General features: G+C 38.4%; 1 protein-coding gene and 1 long non-coding RNA gene across 4 annotated transcripts in view; one reads left to right on the forward strand and one right to left on the reverse strand.

Annotated features, from left to right (window-relative positions):
- The window catches only part of UNC13C (unc-13 homolog C), a 639,986-nt gene that overhangs the window by 580,871 nt on the left and 41,466 nt on the right, over positions 1 to 17,649 (forward strand). For both annotated transcript variants that reach the window (XM_074366154.1, XM_045506261.2), the window contains one exon: positions 6,869 to 6,949. In XM_074366154.1, coding sequence (XP_074222255.1) covers positions 6,869 to 6,949 — 81 coding nt within the window. The remainder of the gene's footprint in view (positions 1 to 6,868; positions 6,950 to 17,649) is intronic.
- The window catches only part of LOC123612629 (uncharacterized), a 321,171-nt gene that overhangs the window by 46,662 nt on the left and 256,860 nt on the right, over positions 1 to 17,649 (reverse strand). The window lies entirely within an intron of this gene.

Genomic DNA, 17,649 nt, shown 5'->3' on the forward strand with positions numbered 1-17,649 from the left:
CGAAGACATATTATAATTAAGATGGCCAAAGTTGAAGAAAGGATTCTAAAGGCAGTGAGAGAAAAACAAGAGAGTTAGTCACAAGGGAACCCCCATAAGGCTTTCAGCTGATTTCTCTACACAAACACTGCTGGCCAGAAGGGAGTGGCAAGATACATTCCAAGTCTTGAATGAGAAAAACATGCAACCTAGGATACTCTATCTGGCCAGACTATCCTTTAGAGTAGAAGGAGAGATCAAGAATTTCACAGACAAGCAAAAACTAAAAGAATCAGCAATACTAAATGTATACTAAAAAGAAATACTGAAAGGTCTACTCTAAATAGAAAAGAAACAGGAAGCTATAGAAATGAGCAAACCATAATTGGAAATACAGTAACTGCAGTGAATTGCAAGAGAATAAGCATGAAGATGTAAAAAATAAATAAAAATAAAGAATATCAAAATCATAAAAGGTGGGAGAGGGGAGCAAAAAAAATAGAGATTTTTTTTCCTCTCTTTTTTTTTCTCCTTCTTTTTCTTTTTCCTTTGTTCTTTTCAGGATGCGTTTGAGCCTACATGACTATCAGTCTAAACCAAACAGTTATAGTAAGTGGTTAACATATCTGAAAAGCAGGGTAGCCACAAATCAAAAGCATACAATAGAGTCACAAAAACCAAAAAGAAACCTAGCTAATACAAAAAAAAAATTGTCAAACCACAAAAAGAAAAACAAAAAGGAAAAGAAGGTAACAAAAAGAAATACCAAATCAACTGGAAAACAAAGTTCAAAATGGCAATAAACACCCATCTATCAATAAATACTATAAATATCAATGGGCTAAATGCTCCAATCAAAAGACATAGAGTAGCAGATTGGATAATAAAACAAAAGCCTGTAATATGCTGCCTACAAGTGACCCACTTTAGAGTGAAGGACATACACAGGCTGAAAGTGAGAGGATGGAAAAAGATATTCCATGTAAATGGAAATGACAAGCAAACGGAAGTATTAAAACTCATACCAGACAAAATAGACTTTAGAACAAAGGCCATAATGAGAGATAAAGAAGGACACTATATAATGATCAAAGGAGTAATACAAGATGAAGATATTACACTCATTAACATACATGCACCCAATACAGGAGCACCAAATATATAAAACAAATACTAATAGACATAAAGGGAGAAATTGATGAGAATACAATCACAGTAGGAGATTATAACACTCCACCAACATCATTGGGCAGGTCTTCCAGAGAGAGAATCAATAAGGCAGTGGAGATACTAAATGACACAACAGAACAGTTGGACTTGCTTGATAATTTAGGACACTATAAATACTCAAAAAACAGAATATACCTTATTTTCAAGTGCTCATGGAACATTTTCTAGGAGACCACATACTCAGGCACAAAAGAAGCCTCAACAAATTTAAGAGGACAGAAATTATTCCAGGCATCTTCTCTGACCACAATGGCATGAAACTAGAAATCAACCACAGAAAAACAAATGAGAAAAAAAGGACAGCATGGAGGCTAAACAACATGCTACTAAAAAACCAATGAGTCAATGATGAAATGAAGGAAAAAGTTGAACAATGAAAACACAAACACACAAAATCTATGGGATGCAGCAAAAGCTGTCCTAAGATGGAAGTTCACAGCAATACAGGCCTTCCTCAAAAAAGAATGGGCTCAAATAAACAACCTAACCTACCACCTAAAAGAATTAGAAAAAGAAGAACAAACATACCTTAAGTCATCAGAAGGAAAGAAATAATAAAGATCAGGGAGGAAATAAATAAAATAGACATTTAAAAGATAATGGAAAAAATCAATCAAATCAAGCTGGTTTTTTGAAAGAGTGAACAAAATTGATAAACTTCAAGCCAGGCTCATCAAGAAGAGAGAGCACACAGATAAAGTAAGAAGTGAAAATGAGATTACAACACACACCACCGAAATACAAAAAAGCGTAAGAGAATACTATCAACAACTATATGGCATTTGACAATTTAGAAGAAATGGACCAGTTTCTAGAAACATACAGTCCACCAAAACTGAATCAAGAAGAAATAGATCATTTCAACAAATCAATCACTAGAAGTGAAATAGAATCAGCAATAAAAAGCCTCCTTGCAAATAAAAGTCCAGGACCAGATGGCTTCACTGGGGAATTCTATCAAACATACAAAGAAGAGCTCATACTGATCCTTCTCAAACTCTTCCAAAAGATTGATGAGGAGGGAATACTCCCAAACTTATTCTATGAAGCCACCATCACTCTAATACCAAAGGCAAACAAAGACACTACCAAAAAAGAAAGCTATAGGCCAATATTATTGATCAACATAGATGCAAAAATCCTCAACAAAACATTAGCAAATAGAATCCACCAACACATTAAAAAACGATCATACACCATGATCATATTCCCTTCATCCCAGGGCCAAAAGGATGGTTCAACGTATGAAAATCAATCAATTTTGATACACCACATCAACAAGAGAAAGGATAAAAATCATATGATCATCTCAATAGATGCAGAAAAAAGCATTACATAAAATTCAACCCCCATTCATGAAAAAACAAAAACAAAAACAAAACTCTTAACTGGGTATAGAAGGAACATATCTCAACATAATAAAAGCTATTTATGACAAACCTACAGCCAGCATAATACTCAGTGGTGAAAAACTCAAAAGGTTCCCACTAAAACCTGGAACAAGACAAGACTGCCCACTATCACCACTCCTATTCAACATAGTCTTGGAAGTCCTAGCCACAGCAATCAGGCAAGAGAGAGAAATAAAAGGGATCCAAATTGGAAAAGAAGAGGTAAAAGTGTCACTATATGCAGATGACATGATACTATATATAGAAAACCCTAAAAGGTCCACACAAAAACTACTAGAAATAATCAAAGAATTCAGCAAGATAGCAGGATACAAAATTAACATACAGAAATCAGTAGCATTTCTTTACACTAACAATGAAATATCATAAAAGGAAAGTAAAGAACGCTCTTTTAAAGTTGCATCAAAAAAAATAAAATATTTTGGAATAAATCTGACCAACGAAGTGAAAGACATATGCGGAGAACTATAAAACACTGACTAAGGAAATCAATGGTGACTTAAAGAAATGGAAAGACATCCCATGATCTTGGATTGCAAGAATTAGTATTGTTAAAATGGCCATATTACCCAAAGGAATCTACAAATTTAATGTGATCCCTGTCAAATTGCCCAGGATATTTTCACAGAACTAGAACAAATAATCCTAAAATGTATATGGAATCACAAAAGACCCAGAATTGCCAAAGCACTACTAAAGAAAAAGAATGAAGCTGGAGGAATAACCCTCTCAGACTTCAGAAAATACTACACAGCTACAGTAATCAAAACAGTGTGGTACTGGTACAAATACAGACATATGGATCAATGCAACAGAACAGAAAGCCCAGAAATAAACCCACAAACTTTTGGTCAATTAATCTTTGACGAATGAGGCAAGAATATACAATGGAGAAAAGACAATCTCTTTAGCAAATGGTGTTGGGAAAACTGGACAGCTGCATGTTAGTGAGTGGAGTTAGAATACTCCCTCACATCTTACACAAAAATTAACTCAAAATTGCTTAAAGACCTAAACATAAGACAAGACACTATAAGCCTCTTAGAAGAAAACAGGCAAAATGTTATCTGACGTAAATCTCATCAATGTTCTCCTAGGGCAGTCTACACAGGCAATAGAAATAAGAGCAAAAATAAACAGCTGGGACCTAATTAAACTTACAACCTTTTGCACAGTAAAGGAAACCATATGCAAAACAAAGAGACAACCTATGGAATGGGAAAAAGTATTTGCAAAAGATGAGACTGACAAGGGCTTCATTTCCAGAATATATAAACAACTGATATAACTTAAAAAATCTAATCCAAAAATGGGCAGAAGAACTAAACAAGCAATTCTCCAGTGAAAACATATAAATGGCCAATAGGCACATGAAAAAATGCTTAATATTGCTAATTATCAGAGAAAAGCAAATCAAAACTACAAAGACATATCACCTCCCACCAGTCAGAATGGCCATCATTCGAAAGTCCACAAACGACAAATGCTGGAGAGGCTGTGGAGAAAAGGGAACCCTCCTACACTGTTGGTGGGAATGAAGTTTGGTGCAGCCATTGTGGAAAATGGTATGGAGATTCCTCAAAAGACTAAAAATAGACTTACTATATGATCCAGCAGTCCCACTCCTGGGCATGTATCAGAGGGAACATTAATTCAAAAAGACACCTGCACCCCAATGTTCATAGCAGCAGTATTTACAACAACCAAGTATGTCCAGCCTAAATGTCCATCAACAGATGACTGGATAAAGAAGAGGTGGTATATTTATGCAATGGAATACTACTTAGCCATAAAAATTAATAAAATAATGCCATTTGCAACAACATGGATGGACCTGGAGAATGTCATTGTAAGTGAAGTAATAAGCCAGAAAGAAAAATACCATATGATATATCACTTATATGTCGAATCTAAAAAAGAAAAAGTTATTTACAAAACAGAAACTGGCTGACATACACAGAAAACAAATTTATGGTTATCAGGGTGGAAAGGACTCAATTGGGAATTCGAGATTTGCAGATACTACTGTTTATAAAATAGATAAACAAGTTCATGCTGTATAGCACAGAGAACTACATTCAACATCTTGTAGTAACTTATGGTGAAAAAGAATATGAAAATGAATATATGTAGTTCATGTATGACAGAAGCATTGTGCTGTACACCAAAAATTGAACATTGTAAACTGACTATACTTCAATAAAAATACATATATACAAAAAAATAAAAAAGGCAAAAAAATTCTTTAAAAAACAAGTATTTATTCAGCAATTTGATGTATTCTATATTACTTCATCATCTGAAACTTCGTAATATATATTAAGTATCCCCAACTTATAATTATTTTTTTGGAACAGATTTTGTTCTTTTATGATAGCAGATTTATTTATCATAATTTTCTAAAAAATGAATACATCTTTATACATAGATGATACAATATCAAAACCAATTAATTAAAATACATCTGAGACTGAGTTTACTGCAAGCTAGCAGTAATGCACTGACAGCCTCTTTCAGAGATTCCCTTATTTGAACGAGCTATTGTTAAATCCCAGAAAATCATTTCTTCCAAGAATTGTATTTTTCTATAGCACCAACATACATTATTTATTAGCATCTATTAAAAAATAATGTGACCACATCACAAAGCTGGTCACAATTGATGAAGTCAGAGAGATTTAGTTAATATGAAATATTTGTATTTACTTGCTCTAAAGTATTTCTCTCCATAACTTGGCAAAAATCTTCCATTACTCTTTGAGTCTCAGTGGGTATTTAATATTTCTACTTAAAAATTTTAAATGGACTCATGTTTATGTTGCAATCCCTCTATCAGAGAAAGATGCAGTCTGATGCAGAAGTGTGTATCATAAATCCATGAAGCATCACACCATGTTTTAAAAATATTCAAAGGCGTATGATTCCATTCAAGCATACTGAGTCCTGCAAGATACGCTGAAGAAGTACAGTTCAATTACTGAAAACATACTGAGTGCCTAGCAGGTGAGAATTGCCAAGATAGGCACGGAAAGTCTGCAGAAGTGAAGAAGACATAGGTAGAGATTATCTTTAGAAAGTCATGGCATCTATTAAATGATGAAATAAGAAAAGGGCTAGAAGGATGAGCCCCTGGAGGTAACTGCGCAACTCGTATACCGCATATAAGTGTCCTGCTAGAGAGCGAGTGACGGCTGAAATAGGGCCCAAGCTCCACTTGCTAAACCGTATGTGTGAATGTGGCGCTGTGCCCCGTAGAAACAGACAATGTTTACAACTGACCAAAGGCAATGATATATTCATGAAACCATGCATTCTCAGAGTTATGTCCACCTGCACTGGCTTTTCTTCTAATTCATACAGAGGCACTTATATAAATTAGAATTTAAGCTCCAGGAGGACAGAAGTCTTTCTCTTATTAAACAATATATTTCAATCACCTGGAACAGCATTGGCACATAATAAACACTGCATAAGTACTTGTTCAATGATGCTAATTAGAATAGTGGCATTTCTGGGGAGACTATCAATTTGGGGGTTCAGAATTTAAAATTTTTTCTCTTAGACAAATTTTTATTTCCTTTATTATTATCTTCAACTTCCATCCATCAGTCCCCTACAAGAGCTTTAAATGATGGGTTGAGAGAGTTCATAGTGAACAATGAGGAAAGTGCATTGTTCATATAAAAATCAGTTCCAAAATACTGACAAGTAATTTTGAAATACTAAAAATCTACAGAGCCATATTCAGTGAATTCTTAAGGAGGTCTCCTAGCAGTAGTGACTAAGCAGTAAGGGGATCCTAGAAAGAGAATAAAATGGGAGCACTGTACTTAAAGTAGACTTTATCAGTGGGAATTGAAAGAGGCTAAAATTGACCTCCTAAATCCCTTTCCTGGTTGGCCTTCCTTGATGTGACAGAACAGAAGGCAGGAATTACGGTGGAAAAGCTTTGAGACACATTTTCCAGGTTTCTCTCTTTTTTTCCTAACATTAACTTGGTGTGTGAAAAACAGAGCCACCTATGAATCAAAGCACTGCTTTTTGAGTAAACATTTTGCATTTGTTCTTTTGGCAAAATGGATTTTTGTTAAATATCTGACAAAATCATCCTCTAAACTGTGTTCATATGAAAAAGATACCTCAAGTGGGAAATGTTGGCATATGGCAATTCTACAGACTGTGTTTGAAAATAGTTGTTAAATAAATAAACTGGTTATTTTATTCGCAATTGTTAACCTGTGTTCTAGGAGCACATGATTCGAGAGGATGCCAAGGGTCTGACGCCGAGACAGTGTACTATAATGGAGGTGGTCCTGGCTACCATCAAGGTAAGGTTCTAGTGGCCCTGGCTGTGTACTCAGAGTTGCCTGTGCACCCTCAGAGAGAGGTGCCCCAGGGCCCCCTCTGTAGGGCTGCACCGTCCGCAGACACAGGACACAGTTGTATATACACGATCCGGGAGCTTGTCAGATTTAGCCCATTCTCTGTTCTTGTTACATCCACATTACTCTGCCCTTACAGCTGCTCCCTTTGTTGACCTCTAGCAAATGTGTATGAAACCTATGTAGTAATACGTGTTTTCAAAGAAAGACATGTACCCCCAAATCCCAGTTAAACAAATGCTTCAGGGGAATCTAGGGTTAATACAATTTCTTTTTTTGTTTTCTATGCTTGTTGAAATGGTTTCAGAAAGATCAATTTTCTCTTCTGTCTTAGTAAGGACAATAATTTAGTTTTCTGCCAAAAACACAAAGGCATCGTGTGGTGTGCATCAGGTTTTCATAGCCAAAGGTTGAGCAGAAGTTATTATGGTGTGGGCTACATCTAGGTAGATCTCAAAAGGTAACCTAGGAAGTTCTTTATTTTCATATAATTCCATATAGACTTATATCCATACATTTCACATTTATATTTGCATTTACTGAAGAGTAAAAAATGAAGGTATTTTCTAAATTTGAACCGTGTCCAGTGTCTCAACACTTCACTGGGGGAAGCATCTATCATCAAGGATGTATCAACAGTGTAGCAGAGAACTGGGAGCCACCACAAGCCATTTTCACAGCACAGAATAATTTCACTGGATAGAAACAGACATTAAAATGCTATTCATTAAAACAAGTTCTATTGAATAACAATTGGACACAGAACTGTTACCTTATGACTTTAGTTTAGCAGTTTCAGCATTCAATAAGAGACCATCTTCTGCTGCTTCAGTGTCAAAAACTGTAAAACGAATGCTGTGAGGTAAAAATTTTGTGACACCTGGTAGAAAGTGGAGAGTGAATTTGGGCAGTGAGATGACCACGGTGGAATTTCTCAAGATGCAGCAAGTGTATTGGCTGGAAGTATGACATTTTTGCAGAATCATTTTGAGGTTAAAAAAATGGAAACAATAAAAATTGGGAAAAATACAAAACCTGTTCTTTTAAAAAATACTTTCAAAAATATGAATAAAAAATGGTTCACTTTTGGAGTTGTAGAAGCACGAATGGCTACAAATAGGGAAATGTTAGTAGAAAACTAAACTCTGAGGCACACCATGAAGAGTCAATAAAGTAAGACTTTTAGAATTGGAATTCAGTCCTTCTTAGATTTTATTAGGTCAATACATGACTCTAAGAGAGGAAGAAAAATGTGTTCTGTGAAAATAGCGTCCGTCAAGGTACTGACAGACCTGGCTCCTGTCCCCAACCCTAGCACTTCCCTAATTGTTCTTGGTGAGGACAGCGGGCCACCACCTGCAAGCCGACTTCTGCCCAGACACCGGGGGCAGTCCTGATCCCCCAGCAAATCCCCCTGATCTACGTCCTGACAGCTCAACTGCCCCATCTTTCTGTCCAGGCCCTCTGTGATGGTATTTCAGTTCCACCTCAGGCACCAGACGCTTGTCTGGTTCTTTAGGAAAAACTTCTGGCTGGTGTCCAAGATCCAGTAAACGGATCCATGTTATTATCTTCTTCTCCAGGACTGGAGACTGACCCTGGTCCTCCTGACCCTCAGAGCCTCAGGTCAGGTCTTTGGCCTCCCTATTCCCCAGCTTATGTGATACCAACTTTTTTTCTGGGGTCTCTATGCTACAACAGCTGTTTCTGCTCTGAGACCCTTTTAACCCCGTCATCCGCCCATCTGTCACGGGACACCTGATAACTCCTTTCAGTGTCCCTGTCATTAGTTTGCCAAAGATGAGACTCCCTTTTATTTTGTCTGATTTCTGAGACTTGCCTTGACTATCCCACAAGGTGCTAATTCTGATGCTGACGGCAAAGGAATTCAGGAGAAAGGGGAATACTACATAAGAGAATTGTACCCCCAAGAGCTAGCAATTCAAGGTCTGCTTGGAGCTCAGCAAAGAGAATCCTGTAACTGTAGTCATTTAAATACTTCATTGGAAAGGTATTCATATCCAGAAGCAGATGCTACCCAGGCTGATTCCCAAAAGCTGCCAAAGACATGATCCTTAATTCCTTGTTAGCTCAATTTAAGCAAATAAGCTGGAATTGAGAAAGTGAGAACTGAAGGAAGACAATGCTGTGGTGTTTTCAGACTACAGACGGAAATAATGTGCCTTCTTTCAATCATATTTTATACACGTCCATCATCTCACTTATAATCCTTATAAACATCCTATTCTGGGTGTTAGGTAGATCAAGAGTGATCATTCACATTTTATAGATGAAAAAATGGAGGCTAAGAGTGCGTAAGTTGTTGGTCTAAGACCTCAGAGCTGCCTGTAATTGGCCGAGCTGAGAAAAAATTCCCAACTCTAAAATCAGCTTCCTTGCTTCTATGTCCCATTATTTCACTAAATGTTAACAAGGTGTGGGAAAATGTAGCAAGCCCAAATGAGTAATATTTCTTCAGAGAGATTAGTTCTTTCTAAATTGCAATACCATATTTCAGTTATTTAGATTATTTTCTAATTATTGAAAATAGTATGAACTCCTTCAACCTCTACACAAGTCCTAGGGAAAATATTAACTTTCTTAAATACTAAAATTTTAATTGGGTTGGATTATTTTGTCATACCAGTCACATGCAGTTTCAATCAGAAGTCAAAAGGACAGAACACGGCACAAGTAATCACAGTTACAATGATCTGCTGCAGTTAGCAGGGTGGGCTTGGAGGCATTATCTGCCAACGCACAGTCAAATCAACAGTATTTGAAAATAAAAGTCGAAAGGCAACAGCTTTCACGTGAAGCAGAAAGCCAGTGAAAATCAGTATGTGCAAGCTGCTATGGAGGCTGATGGAGAAACACAGGACCTCCATCTAAAATAAAATTTAAAAAAAGTAAATTAAAAAACCTAATTACCCCCTCAAGGGGGAAAAAAAAACTTTCAAGGTGTCCTAGTTGAACTTTCGAGTCTCAGACCCGTATCTCAGGAAAACTCCAGACTGCCATCAGATTCCCTGGAATGGGGGTTTCTTTCAAAGAGAAACAGAAGACCTTACCTAATAGCACGTACTCTTGACTGGAGCATGAATCCTAAGACCTCAGGAACTTTCTAAATCTTGATTGACCAAACTTCAAGTTATTTTCTGATGAAGTTTGAAAAACTCAGGGGGAAAAAAATGCTGCCGGTGTTATTTTCCCCAGCCTAACAAATGCCCCAGAATGCGTGTTCCGTGACCTATACGTGGCACTCTGAAGTGTACGTGGCAAATTTTTGTTATCATTCAGGGAAACAGAGGTTTCTTGAAAAATAAGAAACTCATGGAGATCAGGGCCGTCTAGAAATCTGCACTTCTTGGAATAAAGGGGAGAATTTGGACTAAGAGTATCTATTCAAGTAGAGCTTTGAAAACTCCTAGATAACACCATTTCTGATGCTCAGGATTCCAGACAAATAACAGGACATGTGACGTTATGCCTCTGAGGCTCTTACACTGACTGAGGTCCTACTCCTTCCTGGTGTCTGTTATTCAAGGGGCAACTTTGTTAACAAAGTGCTTCTTAGCATGTTTTCTTTCATCACTGTAAGTATAGTTTTCACAGTATGTAGAAGTCAGCTGCTCATGGGAAGAACAAAGTAATGTACCTAGTTTAGAGTATTCCATTTCAAAAAGCACTATTTGAAAGCTTACTGGATGCAGAAAATCCAACGAGCAGTAAGGAGGTGGCTGGAGAGAAGAGGTCCTGCCCTTGGCTTATGAACAGAAACATCTACAATTTGTGAAATAAAAGAGCTGGAGACAAAGTGTGCTGGGGAGTGCAGACGGGGAGAAATTCTCCGGGAATGTCTTGGGGAAAACTTCCTGCAGAAGGACGTTCGGGGATTTAAAGAATGAATTGGGAAAAGCTAGAGGGAAAATCATCACAGACTTTAGAGAAAAGAAATGTGAGAAGGTATAGGTCAGCCCGAAAACACCAACCAGTCTAGTGTAGAAGGATATCGTAACTGGTGAGAATTTAAGGGAATAAAAGAGGAACATGGAATTGGAGCCCAAATGCTGAGGCTTAAACACCAGGAATCTGAACTTTAGTTTATTGGCAAAAGGGAGGGAGTAGCATGTTCTGATCTGATGCCTAAAAGAGGACTCCATTTGACTTAGAAAATGATTTCTAAAATAACTGTCACATAATTTTCAAAAAATAACCCTCAGTTGTTAAAGGCAGGTTATGATTATATCTAAGTTGGCAAAATGAATTGTCTGCATGAATTTTCCAAAAATATGATACAGGTTTTGGAAGGAAAAAGAGTGATGATGGGAAATCGCTACGAAAATAGTATCTGTAACCAAAAAAGTCAACTCTTCCTGTGAACTTGTAAAGAAACATTAGCATGTTTCCATCATTCAGTAAAAATAGATTGTAAAACATCTTCAGATATATGACAAACATGAGGAACTAGAAGAATGAGAGAGTTTTTATTGGGAATAGAAAAGGAATGGCTTGCTAAGCACACAGACAGTATTTATCCTGATTTTTTATTTAGTGGTCCTGTTTTTTTCTTACAAATCACAGTAAGGTCTGAAATGCTTTTTTATTTTTTGCACTTCATGAAGAATACAAAAAAGAAAGAAAAAAGTCTATTTTTTTCAAGATTAAAGAAAATACCCCATACATAGCTCTTTCCAACCCTCACTTAGAGGTAACAGTCATGCCTCTCACCACTTACCCTTATATTAGTGAAGCAGTGAATTACTGCAGAGGGTTGGAAGCTTTTACAAACGTCAGAAGATGGATATAAAAATAAATGTAAATAAAATATTGAAACTACACGGGGAATACCACTGGCAGTTAGAGTATCAGAATAGTAGGTGATTAAGAGAGACTGGAGTATACAGATTCCTGTCCTCTCCTATGGGAATAATCCTAGGACTTCAGGGATTATTTTCAAAAAATTAAATGAGTCATCACATATAAAACAATTAAAACAGTTCCCATCCTATAGAAAGCTCTTCATGAGCATAACATTCATGCTGCCTGAGGGTTGGTTTATTTTGAAGGAGCCTCTTTCTGCTGTTAAACTCCAGATCCCACATATTCTATGACAGCTACTTTTTTCTGTTCCTCCTTCCCTAAGAAATCACTCATTCTCCCTCAATGAAGCTAAGGATTCAGTCTGACTCGTTGCCCTCAGCAACAGTCCACTTTGTTAAGGCTTTGCCCTCTGTCCCTGAGGTTTCCTGTGCACAGTGTCTTCACACCACACAGGCACAAATCCCTTAAGGTTTTCGGTGCTTTCTGAGCCTGGGAAGCAGTACTGTTCCTTTTCTCAAGGAGTTTCTAATCTAGATTAAAAGATGGGGAAAGCACATTAAAAATTAATAATCTGTGTTAACTTCTAAGAAAACAGTCAGATACAGAATAGGGTGATACAAATGCTACCTGGCGGTGGAGGGTGAGCGCTGGGCACAGGTTACAGTGGTAAGGACTTAGAGCAGTGAACAGCTACTCTGAACTCAAGAAATCAGGGAAAGCCGAAAGAGTGGCCTTGAAAAACAGATGGGAATTCACAGGCTGGACAGGAATGACAATCATTTTCTTTGGAATAAGATTCATTACTTGAACATAATCAGGGAGAAAGGATTTGACCATGGAAAGGCACAAGACCCCGAAGGCTGGGAGTCAGTGACTGCTCCACTCTACGGACCAGACTGTATTTAACTGGAAATTTGTGTAGTAAAGTGGTGTAAAATTGAGGTTACAGGAAATGTTTGGGTTGAAAGTTGATGATTTTGAAAATATATAGCATATTAAAAGTGCCATGGCATTCTTACAGGAAATGTGCAAAACGGAGATTGAATAGTTCAAGGCTGTAGACACAGATCAGTTACAGTTACTTCACACATCACCAAGGACTAGCCAAGGGAGTGGCCTTGGAGTGGGGAGTGAAAGATGGATCTGGGTGATGAAAGAAAAGGAGTCACTGAAACTTGACAACTCAACTTGGGGCAAGAGTGACGGAGGATCCTGGGGTGAATCAGTGTTTCAGCCAAGTGGCTGGAAAGCATGGTTCCACTGAGAAAATCGGTAAATCGGGCAGGAAGGCCATTTTCCTATTGCCACGTTGGAGTTAGATATAGTGACAGGAACATGGAAATAAGTATCTAGTCAACCGCTGGAGACGGGCTGGTGCTCAGGAAACAAAGCAGGCATGGAGTTTGGGGAGTTAGTCTCACCGTAATGTATACCTGCTTACAAGTAGAAAGAACTCTACAGTGCACAGAGCTCTTCCAGACAGAGTAATTAATTTCATCTTTACAGCACCAGTCAGGCAAGGTAAAGAATTCTGCTCCATTTCTACAAATGAAAGAACCACTAACTCTGTAAAGTTAAAAAATCTATGCAAAAATCAGTGCTTAAAGGAAAGATGAAGAATTATATGTCTAGCACATTTTAAAGTAAAGAGCAGGTCACAGTGGGAAAGGGGATTCTAAAATCTCAAAATTGCAGAAACAGATCCCAACATGTCCCCTTTCCCTGCACACATAGAGGATGCAGCCTACAGTGCTGCTGGCCCGTGGGCAACTGGCCACCACTTAGTAATGGCCAGTAATGGGACCTCACTAACTCCTAAGTGCCAGCTTCCATGTTTAAGACGCACTTACTATTAGAAAGATTGTATTTATATCAAGTCAACATCTGCTTCCCTGGTACTTCTACTTATTCACTGATTCTTCCATCCATTGAAACTACTAGAAAATAATTCTATTTCCTTTTCTGTGTGATAGCCTTTCAGACATTACAGAAAAGAATCATACTGCCCCAAGTTACCTGCAGCTGTTTATTGAATAACATGCCTTCTAGACCTTACAGAATTCTGTCATCTACCTCTGGATGCCTTCCATCTCTTCCACATTTCTTACAAATGATGAAGCCTAGAAATAATTTGGGAATGGCCCTAATATCCCAGATACTTTCTAATCAGCAGAGAATGTTGCTACTCTGTCACCCCCTTTGTCTTGACCTGTCTGTGCCTATTAATATATGATCAGATTTCATTTGATAGCTGCCCCATCACTTAATAAATCATATTAAACTTGAGAACAAATAAAGCTGAATGGCTTTTAAAATCTTACCAATGTTAAGCCAAGTCACCCCCATTATGTACTTTGCAGTAAACATATTATCATGAATACAGGCCTTTTCCATGGAAAAGTATCAGGCCCGAGCAGAGCCCGGGTAGACAGACTCACCCAGCTGACTTTCTTATCCTTCACAGCACTAAACCACCAACTTCTCCACGGTTCTCTGATTGAAAATTCCTTTCTGAATGTGGAGGAAATGACCTGTCCTTGTTATTCTGCCAGTTATTTTCTGCTAATTCATACTAGTCTAAGTACAACATTGGAACAGATCAAACTAGAGGTGTTTGGATTATGCTACAGATTATAGAAGAACAGTAAGAAACTGAGTCCAGTTTTTCTGTTTAGAACCAATGGCAAAAAAAAACCCCTTTTTACATGCATACATCTGGAAACAGCCAGAGGGCTTTAACACTTCAGAATTCATCAATTACCCTCTAGCACATAAGCTCCCCCACAAAATGCTTACTATAATGAATGGAGACCAGCTAACCTGCACTGAGCTGTGGCTAGTGGGTTTTGTTTAGCAAAGACATTCTCTCCCACACATCAGCCCCACATTTATATCCTTCAAACCCAAGCCTCAGCAAAATACAAATTCTACTCTCCTCTGCCTCCGGGGACTCTTGCAAAGAGCCAAAACTGAATGTAAGATCTCGTAACACTGAGGTGCATGGTGTATGCCACAACTGTGCCAGTGAGGTAAACAGACCCACGCTTTTTAGAGCAGTCACCCAGGTTCTGAACACTGTGTGAAAGGCCTCCACAAAGTAGCATTTTCATCAAGCTGGCATGTGCATAACCATAGAAACCATTTCCTTTGCTCTTTGAGCGAGGAGTCCATGGCATGCATTATTTATCTGTGTTCACTGAATGCGGGTTTTTATTCTTTGCATTTTGCAACTTGTTTTTTCCCCTAACATTGCTACCTTCTGTCCTGGGCTTGTCTTGCAAAATTTCCTACCATACAATTCACTCAAAAGACAAAGGGGTGGGAGGGTAGGGATAAATTAGGAGTTTGGGATTAGCAGACACAAACTACAATGTACAAAAGATATAAACAACAAGGACCAACTGTATAGCACAGGGAACCATATCCAATATCTTGTAATAACCTATAATGAAAGAGAATATATATATCTATAAGTGAATCACTATGCTGTACACCAGAAACTAACACACGTATGTCCCCATGAAAGTTAACAGATACCCTGTGTGAGAGGAGCCTTACAGCCAAATCATTTTAATAACCAGGTATGTGAATGAAAGGTTAAACAGATTTCTTTATCACAGTGGGTTTCCGAGCCCTTAATATATTAATGCGCATTGTGAATCGTTACTAAGAGAACCTTGTCATCTCCAAACTTCTCTAGGCCCTCTGCTGCCGAGAGGCAATGTGTAGCTTCCATGCAGCGTGAGTCTGGTGATGAGACTAGAGTGACAAGAGCAAAACAGTGTATTTTAAACTGTACTGAAGAAACATGTTATGAGAACTACAGCTGCAGGTATCCCCCGCTATTGGAACGGAGAGCGTCCCTATGAAACCTGTCATTAGCTGAAACAGTGTAAGGAAAAGAAGCAATTACTCTAGGGCTTATCTTGCTAAAGGATACACAAAATGAATTTGAGTGAAACCACAGATGCTCACAGACACAGTCCCAAACCACGGCAGCGTGATGCTGGGACGCGAGCATAGTTCACGGGGGAGGAGCTTGGCGGGGCGCCTCTCTCTGCCGGGGCGCAGGCTGCCTTTATAAAGGCTCACTGCAAAATCAAGGCTGAATGTGCTATTTTTGCTTTTCACCTTTATTCACAAAAGTGCCAGTCTTCTTCAGGTTTTTACACTTAGCAAAAATAGGTACTAACGTAGGGCTTTTGTCAAAGTGAAGTAGCATATAGCAAACTTTGAGAAAGTGAGGGACACCTGTTCCTCAGTTCTTCCTAAGCAGTGCTGGGACTCCCCTGCAGAGTTTCTCACGGTTACCTAGTGAGATTTTCCTCTTTCTTTAGTCCACTGTAGTGAATTATCTAGTGGCTGCTGAAGTGAAAAACGACAGTGCTAACAAACTGATGAACGCCAAAGATGTCACCTCTTTGGTGACCTGTGGAAGCCTTTACTGACTTCTTCCCCAATAGACGGTTTGCTACCTCCATTATCTGTCTGTTTTAAATCATTTTTCTTACACCTCCAACATGTTGGAGTCATTCACTGACAGATTAGTTACATTTCCTAGTTGATTATAATCTCTTTAAGAACAATCTCTGGGCTTTTGCTTCATCCTGGGTATAAGGTCTGGTTCACAACACAGATCTGGTAAGTATTTGTTAAGGAACAGAGGGAGAGAGAACATAGAGGAAGGCTGACCCCACCACTGATGCTGTTAGGGTGAGTCACGGGCTAATGGTCTCTTTCTCACACATTAGATAGTAAAAATTATGGTCATCCTTAAGAATGCTGTCACCATGCTGCTCTGTGTACATGGTTAAAGATCACTTGTTTTAAAGAGTATAACTGAGACGTTCATGCAGTTATAGAACTTCTAAAAAATGTTTAACTCATCAAGTAATGAGGGAACCAGTAAGATCCTACAGCTGGCTCAAAGGAGAATTCCAAGAACCACACATACAGATAAGCAATGTACAAAGCTGGAATAAATTTACAAATAAAAGCAAAACAGATCTGTCAGCAGAACAGTAATCAGTTGCAGCCCACCAGGAATAATTACTTTGTATTTCTATGGACAAGAGTCATTTACATTATTATCCATCTTCTGCAATTTACAGAGTTTTAAATAGCTCAGAGACAATGAAAAGCAAAGGTAACCCAGATGGGTACACTAGACAGGACACCCAGGGATCTTTTTTACCCATTTCAAAGTTTATCACAGTTTTTCCTGACCACTCCCAGTAGTCCCAAGAGACCACAAAACGTCACTGTAGCTTCTTCTTCTTCTTCCTGTATTTTACTGTTTTAATCTTCCAGCACTAATGCTCAGGTCTGATGAGACTGGAGCTTGTCTGGGAAACACTGAGACGGAGAACACCTTTCCCTCCAGAGATTCCGCCTAGTCCTGGGCCACTTTACCCCACCGCTCTTTACAGTTAGGATATGGCATTGCATCTGATGCTTCCCTGGTTCGTTACATGAACAGCCCTCCAGAGCACACCCCACCACTCACCTACGAGAAACAGTCAAGTCCAAGGGAAACCTTCCCCTCTCAGTACATCCGTAGCATATTTGTCCACTTTAAATATCAGAGCACGTTTCCTGAAGAAAGGAACTATCATACTGTTTTTCATCCACCAAGGCACCCGAAACAAAAGCATTCTGACTGCTGCATCTTCATGATTTCATTTGCTTAAGTTAAGTTTTGAAAGAGAGGAAAAGTCTTAAGCCTCAAGGATCTGGGGTCTGTAAAGCGACATTTCAGAAATACTGAGGGAACCTGCACTGGTGATGACTTGGCAATGGGCATGTGGTAATATTTCTTGTAT

The sequence above is a fragment of the Camelus bactrianus genome, chromosome 6 (assembly GCF_048773025.1).
Source record: "Camelus bactrianus isolate YW-2024 breed Bactrian camel chromosome 6, ASM4877302v1, whole genome shotgun sequence".
Taxonomy (NCBI): Eukaryota; Metazoa; Chordata; class Mammalia; order Artiodactyla; family Camelidae; genus Camelus; species Camelus bactrianus.